The sequence below is a fragment of the Rhincodon typus genome, chromosome 12 (assembly GCF_021869965.1).
Source record: "Rhincodon typus isolate 14 chromosome 12, sRhiTyp1.1, whole genome shotgun sequence".
In the NCBI taxonomy this organism is placed as follows: Eukaryota; Metazoa; Chordata; class Chondrichthyes; order Orectolobiformes; family Rhincodontidae; genus Rhincodon; species Rhincodon typus.
The window spans coordinates 23,661,997-23,673,501 of NC_063343.1; the positions used below are offsets into that span (position 1 = coordinate 23,661,997).

At 38.3% G+C, this 11,505-nt stretch overlaps 1 protein-coding gene across 1 annotated transcript in view; it reads right to left on the bottom strand.

The window, feature by feature from the left end:
* The window catches only part of afap1l1a (actin filament associated protein 1-like 1a), a 99,464-nt gene extending 88,239 nt beyond the window's left edge, over positions 1-11,225 (bottom strand). The window contains exon 1 of the mRNA XM_048603572.1: positions 11,061-11,225. Coding sequence (XP_048459529.1) covers positions 11,061-11,094 — 34 coding nt within the window. The 5' untranslated portion in view covers positions 11,095-11,225. The remainder of the gene's footprint in view (positions 1-11,060) is intronic.
* Positions 11,226-11,505: the final 280 nt, after the last annotated feature.

An 11,505-nucleotide genomic window follows, 5' to 3' on the forward strand; every position in this document is an offset into this window, starting at 1 on the left:
GGCTAGATGTATGTGAGAGCCTGGTCAGATGCATGACTGGTCCAGTATTACAACAGGCCCACACCCTTTTATGTATACACTGACAGTAACCATTTCTTGATATTGTTCCTCAGTAGGAAGCTAAATTAAATAATCTATTACTAATTAGATATCCAGCTGGTGAAGGATTGAATATAGGAACATAGGACTTGGGATCAGCAATAGGCCATTTGGCCCTTTGGGCCCACTACACCATTTGATAGTGTCACAGCTGTTTTAGTTGTGTTCTCAGTTCCACTTTTCTGATGGCACCCATAACCCTTGATTCCCTTCTCTTTCAAAAGTTTATCTAACTCAGCCTTGGATAAATTTAAAGACCCAGCCTTCAATACCGTATGGAGAAAAGAACTGGAACATAACCTTTACATGTTTACATTTCAGTTTAAACAGTGCCTTGTTATTAAAATTTTCATCTTTATTTTCAAATCCATCCTTGCCCTTGTTCCTTCATGTCTCTGTAATCCCCTCCATCCCCATAACACTCCAATATGTGCATGGTCTTCTAATGCTGTACTCCATTTTAATTGTTCTGCTTTTACTGACCTTAGCTATAGCTAACTAAGTCCCAAGCTCCCATTCTACCTCACTTTTCTCTTTTAAGGTATGCTTAAAATTTAACTTTCTGACCAAGTTCTAGTCCATCTGTCCTAACACTTCCTTATGTGGCTCAGTGTCATTACTCATTTTATAGTAGTCCTGTGAAGCAGCTTAGAATATTTTATCATACTAAAGGTGCAATGTCAATATAGATTGTTGTTATATGACAATACTTTTGCAGAGATTTAGGTTATAATTTGATACTTCCAAATCCCTAAACTACTGTCTCCATCTGCAAATATATATATATCAGCAGGGGTGAATCTCTTCACCTTAATACAATTAAATACTCAATTAAATACTTCTGGCTAAAGATGTTTGTAAATACTTTAGTGTTGTCTTTGTGCTCATTTGCTGGATTTTTCCACCACTGACGTGGGGGAGGGGTGGGGAACATTCAGAAAGTTGTGTCCTCCAGTTAATTCTTCTTTCTCCAACACCATTCATAAATGGATGAGACAGTTTTGATCCAATCTGCTTATTGTGGGGTTGCTTAGCTCTAAGTTTAATGTCCACTAGCAAACCTTGCTGATGTCCTGTAAGAAAACTAGTTTACATCAATTAATTAATTCAGTGGTAAAATACCTTTTTTTCTCTTGTTGGTAATTTAAATGCCCAATATATCCACCGCACCATTCAGTTTATTCTTTTTAAGGAACCTGGTTAAAAGTGGTCATCAATATAATCTGGGTTTTGCCAGTCAGCAAACACTTCTGCAAAATTATTACTGCGGCTTTTAACACATCCACACAGCTTTCAACCTCCACAAGGTCAGTCCTCCTCACCCTCCTCCTCTCAGCCTCTCGGCTTTATCATACCTCACAGCTAGATCACAGCCCAAAACAAACTGAAGATAAGTAGCACAAACAATCAGCAGAGGCTATTTTCTGTGTCAATAAATAACATCGCTCCCACGGAAAGTATTCAAACTGCTTCTAAGGGTAATTTTCTTGGAACTGGGAAAACACAAGAAAACCAAATTTCACAAAGGTGAGTAAAAAAGTAAACTCATTAACACTATTATCATTCAACCTACCAGTAATTTAGCAGGATTTTAAACTCCATTCTAAATTTCTGGAGTATATCAGTAATTAAAATCACATAAAAGTGCTAAATACAATAATAGGATTGTCAACAGGTATATTTGTACTTAGCTGGTGTTAAAATAGAGATGCCTGTGCTGTAATACTGTTGAAATTTAGGGGCATGGTGACAGTGCATTTCAGAGGCCAGGCTATACTCCAGAATGTCTTAAGATCCATTGATTCCACAATCCAGTGTTCAAGGTAATCCAATTTAAAACAAAACACGCAAATCTTTTCAAAGGGTTTAGGATGGTACCTCACACAACATCTGATCTGCTTGCATATATCAACCACAAAAAGCTCGCATCAGAATCTTAACAAGAACAATATCAACAATCTGCTCAAATTATGTTCAAATAGATCAAAAGTGAAATATTCTGTCCCAGAGAGGGGCAACTTGAAGCTTAGGTGAAGCGTTGGCATAACTAAACACAGCTGCAATCCCACCTCTGCCAGAATTAGGTCCTGGGTGGGAAGACCCAGAACTGACCCACTCCAGTGCTGATAAACGGACAATAATGGCCAATCAAGGACCACCTGAGGGCCTCAGCCTGCTGCTCGTGTTACCCCAGATGCAAGAGGACCTGTCACCATGTCTTGAAGACAGTTTAGGGGCTGAGGGTCCCTTGATTAAAAACAATCAAAGTTTGATGGAGGAACTGGACATCAGACAAAGGAGTGATAGCTGGGAGCTGTCCCTCTGCCTTTGCTATTGACCCGCCCCTTCTCATGACCCTCAATTAGAGAACACACCACACCCTACCATATTGCTTACTTTTGGCTTGGGTCCTCTGTGATCCAGGGAATTTGGGGGTGGGGGGTGTTACTCCACCCATAGCCACAGTCTCCTCCATGGCACTACTGACACAAGACAGCTGCCAGCTTCTGATTGGCAGCCAGGTCTTGCTGGGGTGGGATCTCTGCCCCCAGAGTCTTGATTGCAGGCAAAGAATTGCTGATGGGCTCATTGGCATGTGGTTTGACAAGCCTTCCCAGAAAGTGGCAACACAGATCATTAGCTCTCCAGCTGGCTTATGACACTCCAGACCCCTCAACAAGATTTCACCCTAAGTCTTGACGAGTGAAACACAGTTTCCTAATTGCTCCAAATGTTATAACATAAATGATCAAAAACAAAATAACATTCTGTCTCCTATTACTGCACACATTAACCAGCTTAATGTTAAACCTGTACAAGTTAATGCATTTTGTGCAAGTTAGATCTCTCCTCTGTTTTAGCCACTTGAATCTCCTTATTTACAGGTCTATAGGAAGATGGCTGCAATATATTTTACATATTTCATCAAATTAGTAGAACAGATGCACAAATTAAGTTTTCTGTTAGCTTCTGTAGTGAGTGAGTGAGAATTCAAGAGACGTAGCTGTTGACAACCAGTGGAAAATTCCAAGTGCACCAATTAAAAGTTAAAAGTGAGACAAATTGAACTAAATTTTAAAGGGCTGTGGGGTCAGGACCTGGTGCAGGTGGGACTTAAATATTATGATCCCTGAGGTTGTCCTCAGGATCCAAATGCCTCTGGGTTGGTTTGCAATTTCCATGGCGGGAGGGCAGGAGCAGGGTGTAGCGGTTTGATGGGGAGGGAACTGCAGACTTTCTCAACACCAATTGAGGCTCTCTTAAGCTCCTCAAGGAGCTTGTTAAGGGGTCTGTTTAGTGCAAACTGCAATTGTCAAACTTTATTTTGGTGAATCTGAACGCCTGGTACATGTTGCACATAACTGTTGTTTTTGTTGCAGGGTCAATTAAAGACGATCTACGTTTATTCTCTACCTGTTTCCTCTAAGACCTGCCTATAACAGTGCAAGCACTGGACCTTCCTCTATGACAATTTCTGGATCCACTGATACTATTGGCCCTCTGAGGAGCTGTCTGCTCTCTTCAGCAAGATACTAGCAAACAGTGCCTTTACCATTGGCGCCCAGGAAGGCACCTACCTCCTATTCTCAGCTTTTGATGCCTTTAAAGGAGTGCTAGGCTCATCTCTTGGTCAATTAGACCATTGAAATTTTAAAAATAAGCATCCTGAGAGTGACGCTTTGAGGCCCCGAATGTATCGATGTATTGGGCTCCTAGCCGCATGCTGCGAATCTGCCCTTTTAATATGTTTTCATTACATTTCTTTCTATAAACAGTGTTTGGGTGAGGACAAACACTTTTGTGAAGCTTGGTATATTTTACAAACTTATCAGAGGCTTTGTGATGGCTTTTGATATACATGCGGTAATGTGATATCAAGATTTTAAAGGTTCAATAGTGTCCTGCATTCTGAGACATTCTAACAGCTTTTCAAAACCTTTCTTCATCTCAATTGATAATTCTATTAAAGAATTCAAGACCCACAGTTCACAATGTTTAAAAAGAGCAGATGGGCGAACTTGGTTGCCAGACTGAAGCATAGATTTATTCTCCACTTGCACCTTTCCTGTTTTGCCAACCAAATCCAAGGAAGTGATAAGTAAGCAGGTAGGTCCACCAATCCTACATTTCATCAGTCATTTTAGCACTACCGTCATCTGAAGGAATGGCTTTCTGTATGCTATAGGAAGGATATTATTAAATTGGAGAGGGTGCAGAAAAGATTTGCAAAGATGTTGCCAGGACCGGAGGGTTTAAGTTATAGGGAGAGGCTGGATAGACTGTGACTGTTTTCACTGGAGCATAGGAGGTTGAGGAGTGACTTTCTAGAGGTTTAAAAAATCATAAGGGGCATAGAAAAGTTGAATAGCAAAGGCCTTTTCCCTAGGGTAGGGCAGTTCAAAACTATTTTTAAGATGAGAGGGAAGAGGGACATGAGAGGCAACCTTTTCACTCAGAGTGTGGTTCATATGTGGAATGAATTGCCAGGGGAAGTGGTAGAGGCAGGTACAGTTACAACATTTAAAAGACATTTGGACAGGTACATAAATAGGAAAGGTTTAGAGGGATATGGGGAAAATAAGGGCAATTGGGACAAGTTTAGTTTGGGAAACTTGGTCGGCATGAACGAATTGGACCAAAGGATCTGCTTCTGTGCTGTATGACTATGTTAGCCCTGTCTTTCCTCTAATGGACTGCAAGATCAGAGTTAGGTGCACTCACACACACAGGTATAACTTAAGCATGGCCAAGCACAATAATGTTTACACAGCAAGTGGATGCCCACCGCAGCAAATCCATGTCAAGATGTTTCTGGTGAAGATTTGCCCAATCCATTTCCTGAGTAGGAGTTTGAAGGTCTGCTTCATGTATAATCATGAGTTGTTGTTCTTCAAGTTTCTCAATAGTTGTATTTCTTTCCCCTGCTTTATACAGCATTTATAATGATAGTTGTGACCCCACAGGATGCTTGTATCAGTTTGGGAATATTCCATGCTGTGCCCTATTTAGCATTCACCATTGCAATCTAAGGCAATTGGCATGCATGATAGGTTAGGCAATTTGACATTTTCAACATTTGTTCACTCATTTCTTTTCTGGCTGAAAGTGGGGCAAAAGATATGATGAAATAGCAGATTAAAAAAAAACAAATCATATTCTATACAATGCCTTTTACATTCTTAGGGCATGCCAAAACACTAAACAGTCAATTAATTACTCAAAGTATAATCACTAAGGTTCTGTTTTGACACATTCACAGTTTAAATAATATATCATACCATATTAGGCTAGAAATAAGTTACTGACCATAACTTATAGCCTTTAAAAATAAATTGTGCATTTTGTGGCTAATGCTTTCTGAGCATAAACTCAGCTTGAGAGCTAAAAGTAACAGAAGTCAACCCAAAGCAGATTTTTGAATGATTCATGCGAGGGGGGCAATGGGTCATGAGTTACACTGGAATTCAAACCTGCTGAAGAATTAGGTCACAGTGGATTTAAGGCAATTTCAGTTAACAGGCTTCTTTCTTTATCTTAGCTGTCATGATTTATCAGAGATTTTTAGCAATCAGAGCTGACATTTAAAAGATACGCCGTCTTAACTCTAGGCAGCCCAGGTGGTTCCGCCACCTACTACTACATTCTTCCTGAGGGCTGAGTACCACATGTTTGCCGTTGTAGGTAGCTTGGGTTAATACCTCTGCAGTTAGGTCTACACTGTGTTAGTCAATCTCTATTTATTTAAAACAATACTGAAAATACCTCAGGTTATTGAAGCACTTAAGTTGTTTTGTCAGCTTATGATTGCATTGCTAGAGGTCACTGTCATATTTGCTAGCTTGTTGAGTCAATAAGATGTGTTTGTTTGAAACACAGTTTAAAGAAACTATTCGTTCACCCTGAATGCATAAGCTTCTGAATTGAAATGGCCTCTCCTGAAGAAATAATGCAGTACTGCAGCTAGGATGATTTGAAACGCCTACCTATTCTGCTGCCATATCAATGATCGTTTTGGGTGAAAATGATTTTAATGTCATCTATTGGCCACAACAAAAACAAGTCACTTCTATTTCAAGATGTATTACCTTTAACTTAACGATTGCTCAGTGCGACGTTAACCAAGCTCACAATGACCCAAGTCAGTTTGGTGGTTTAAAGAAGTAACTTTTTCATCTTTCATCTTTATGACTACAATGTTAAGAAATGTATCTCTTAATTCCACTTTTATAAAATGGGCTGCAGATTTTCTGTCTAACATTATAAGAGTGCAGCTGGAGTCTTTGTATGATATAAGCATCCCATTGTTCTATGCCAGTGCGTACTTCCCAATATGTGTCAGATGAAGCAAGCCAACTTTAGCAGAAGGGGAGGTAAAGTGTTACTCACTCAATTTCACAGCTACAGCAGAGAAAATGTGTGATAGAAATGGGCAGATAATGGTATCCCTGGTCAACAGTTTAAAAAAAGATAAAGTGAAAAGCATCTTTGATTGGCTGCTATATGAAGCTTGAATGCTTGATGTCTGGTTTCTATCACTAACTATTCAGTACACTAATTACTTTTTGCATTCATCCTGGATTTAGATTTGAAAATGTGCCAAAAGATATCAAGCAAAGTAGGATTCCAGTACTTTTAAGGTGTAAGGGGGTCATCTAATCAAATATCACAATCATTTTAGGTCTTCAATGTTTTGAATATATTATTGATGTAATTTGGACAATGGTTGTAAAATTCAAATAAAAACAATTTGGACACAAAAGCAGCTGCGCCTCACAGTGGCATTATCTATCAAGATATCAAAGGCTGCTGTCATCTGTCTCCAACTGGCTGTTTATTGAGTATGATACAGTTTAGAGTGAGTCAGCTACTGTTCTTGCACCTTGAATATTGACCCTTTCCATAGTCTAATGACAGGTGAAATGATAAATAAATCAGATTTGATAAAGAAAATAAATTTAAAATAATACTCCAAGCAATGCACACTGCACACTGACTTTAAGGATTGTCATGGAACAAAGGAAGACTTGCATGAGTACAGCAACTTTCCTGACCTCAGGATATTCTGTAAGTCTTTATAGCCAAGGAGTATTTTTTGAATTGAAGTTAATGTTGTAATGTAGGAAATGCAGCAGCTGACTGCATACCGTGAACTCTCTCAAAATAATATGCAATAATGACCAGATAATCTGATATTGGGATATTAATTGTGAGAAATGTTGGTCAGGACACTAAAGTCAACTTCCTTTTTCTTCATAATGATATCACAGGATGTATTATACTCAAATGAGTTGGCAGATGGAACTTCAGTTTAAAGTCTTATGCAAGGGGCACTGCTTTTGATAGTGCAGTATGGAGGAAGTCTGTCAGTTCAGATTTTTGTGTTCAGGTCTTGGACTTGAGCTTGAACACAAAATTCAGACTGCAAGGCAAAAGTGTTACCAACAAGGTCCCTGCTCTGACTTAAATTATATATATCATATTAATGATAGTAGTTTAATAATCAATCGCTCATTAAGAATTGATTAACTTCATGCCTAGTTTATGTAAAACACATTACAAGTTATGAAACAAACATTACAGCAAATCAACTTATTTTTGAGAGGGTAGGTTCAAAGCAGACACACTGTCAGCCAGAGTTGCAACATTGCATACTCAAAGCACATAGAGTCCTTAAAAGTGAACATCTTCAAAGGCAAAGTGCACATACAACTCTTCCCTCTACCAGATGAATAAGGCAGCGAGGTAGCAAGAGGCAAAATTATCCATCTATCCCACGAGTGTGGAATGAGGAAGCCTGGCGATGAAATACACCTGTGCAAAAGATTCCCCTGCCCCATCTACTACCAAATGACTGAGGGGGTTGGGAAACCATGGTGATGGAAGGCATTTACGATGGTATTCTCCATTCCCATGGGCTGAAGAGGAACCTGGAGAGGAATGAAACTTATTGCATTCCCCAATCATTTTTTTTAGCAAAGCCATGTGTTAAATAGATTGTGGGATACTGATGAAATGTTGCGTTCTTGGTTATCAATAGATAATCTCTGACGAACATCTAACATTGAGACATGTTGTTTGATGTCGGTACATCTGGGATTTACAGTGACGGCCAGTAACAATCCCTCAAAACCTGATGAGTGGAATAGAGCAGAAGACAAATGGTATTTGCAAAAGAAAACCTTGTGTTTGCAAATGGGGAAACAAAGAGGGTGGACAGATTCAGAAGAAAGTCAGAAGGATCAAAATCACAGAAATGTAAGTCCAATAAAATTGAAAGAAAGCAACTTATAACTGTTAGTGGATGGAGTAAAGGAAGGAACAACCAGGTACTGCATAGAAAAATTTAGTCTCAGTTGCCACACTTATATTTTATAAGTTGCAGTGAGACTGGTGACAAGTCAGAAAAAGCACTACCCTGCAGACAAACTGCTGGTTTAACATATCAATGTGACAGATGTTTCACAGCCAAATGCAAACATTACTTAAAACAGTAAAACAATAAGTGTGAATAAACACACATAAATGTTTATTTGGCAGAAGAAAACTTGCTTTTGGTTATTTTCATTTTAAACAGAAAATTTCAAAGATTCATTCCTGAGCTTCATTACTTTCTCATGTGGGATTCCAGTCTTAGCCACTCTCACTGGCAGTGATGTTGCAGGATGACCCTAGTGCTGCTAATTGCCAGCAACTTTTTAATTTATTGTGATATGTTTGAAATAGTTAAGATATTTGGATTTTATGAAATGCACTTTTATTTATCGATGAGGCATTCTACTTTAAAACTAGTAACAGATTTCTCAGTATTAAATAAACATTTAGATCAACAGCTCATTTGAACAATACATATTCTTGAAACTTTAATTTTGGGTCTTCCTGAGGTCTTGAAACTGCTGCATAAATGCAAATATTTATTTTCTTTTACAGAATAAAGCCGCTTAGAGTTCACTCTCAAATACTAAATTTCTCGACAATTTACACCAGTGGGTGTGACCTGGAAATTTGACCCGAAATTATACCCACTCCCACTCCCATTCTGCCAATGCTAAATGATTATCTTAGTTGTCATGAATCTCATTAGAATAAGGTTCAACATCAAATGTGTGTAAATCAACAAAGAATTGGAAACCAAGGAAAGTACAAGCTGGCATCATATATTTCTCTTCTTTAATTATGAAAATTAAAGTTGAACTTGTTCACAGATCATTCACGTGCCTAACGTACAGCATGTGAAAGAACCCACAATTTTAATATAACCTATACTTATGCCATAATAAGGGATTAAAAGAAACAGCAGGTACAAAACATGATTTTGATTTTGATTCCTGCTGTATGTGAGAAAAAAACACTATGACTTGAAGACAGGCTCTGAGCAAACATTGGTGGATATGAAATTCATAAATGAAACTCTCTAAACTGGTGGTGGTCATTATTATGGGCAATGTATGTTTGGGCTTGCATACCAATGGATGGCTGTAAATGATTGAGATGATTTAAGGGCACTATATATACATTTGTAATTTTCTCATGCCTGTAATTGTGCAATCTTTTAAGCTATTAATTTGATGCATGGTCTGATCACAAATGTGCACATAATGTAAATCAAGTGTTAAGGCCTGGGTTTGAAAGAAAGTGGAGTGATACATCTTCAGGTAAGTCCAATCATTTTCATTCAGTGTCAGGCTGTTAACTGTGGATTCAAGCTGCACTATTCATTATGGTATTCCATGCAAAACAGTTTCACATCAGGCTGACACCAGTTAGTATATGAATCCATACAAGAGTGAAACATAGAACATGGTGACAGTGGTAATGTAACTGAACTAGTAATCCAAAGGCCCAGACTAATGAGGGACATGGTTCAAACCTCACCATGGCATTTAGTAGAGTTTAAATTTAACTAATAAATCTGGAATAAAATGTCAGTCCCAGTAAAGCTGCCCTGAAACTTCCATCGTTTGTTATAAAAACCTATTGGGCTCATTAATGACCTTTAGGGAAGGGTATTTGTCATCCTCGTCTGACCTGGCCTTAGACACTAGTCCCTCATTAACTTAGCTGACTCTTATTTATCCTCGAAGTCACTTGCGAGTCACTCAGTTGTTACCAACTGCTACAAAGTCTAAAGTCACCAAATGGCAAGTCATTCAGTCTAACAGCAGTTGGGGATAGCCAATGGGAAGGCCTTGCCAGCAACGCCCATGAAAGAGTAAAGAAAAAAAATGCAGCTGCTATAGCCAACAAATCTATTTAATGACATTACATGAACTGGTTAACAGCAATGTGAAATTTGAAATGAGTAAAGAAACTATTCTCATTGTGCTGGCATTATAACCCTTACTTTACATTTATAAAATATAATATTTTGACAGGTCACATTTCAATGTTGTTCAAACACTGTCATATCCACTTGCATCAAAAATATGATGCAAGCAAAACTTTGGTAAACTCTTGATTTATAAAAAATATCATATGTTTTGGTGTATAAGTCAACGTTTGAAGCCTCAGAAAATGGGGCTCAAAGTACACACTGAGGATAAACGTGAACTGCTGGTGTGGGTCCTCACTGTTTTGAAATGCCTTCAGAATTCCATGCAAAGTTTAGGCATGTCTTAAACTCTCATGCATATTACAATGTGGTCTTTGTTGCTTGATCCATTGTGCCTAATGTAGATACTAATGACTAAAACATGCTAATTTGAGGTGGAAATTAAGGCCATCTTCTAAAACAAGTTACACTCTGTAGCTGAAAAGAGGGAATCAGTTCATATGCTGAATATAACCAAACATGACTTTTTTGGGCTGGAGTTGTCTTATATAGCAGAATGACTTATACAGCTCAAGTTACGGTATGTTTTATACTAATTCTATTTCATTACCATTGCACAAAAATGGTAATGTAATACTGAAAAATGTGGAACTCATACATTATTAGGAGACAACTAATTATTAGAACTTACCACTTTCAACATTTATGTAAGGTCCAGTCAACATCTTTAACCCAAAAATCCACCAAGCAATTCTAATAAATGTTTTAAATCAGATCATGGACTTTTTCCTCTTCAGACTGAACAATTACTGCAGAGTGCACTGTTCCTTGGTTTGATTACTTCTCTTGTTGCTCTTCAAGCAGCTGTGATCCCTCCCACAGGGCTGTGTCCTGCCACAAATGCTCTGCTGGCAACTTAACATAAACTTGATTGGTTTCTCTGATTCCATGTTGCTCTCTTTTATACCTTTCATTGCAGCCTCAGCTAATCCCAAGGGTTGCTGTCCTTTACTGGCACCAGGTTGTCTGCTTGCCATTAATATATGATCTCACTAGGTCTGTGCTGTGTAATGATATTAAAGAGACCACAGTTCATATTTGGTAAATTTCTAAGCTGTTTTGAAATTAAAATCTGT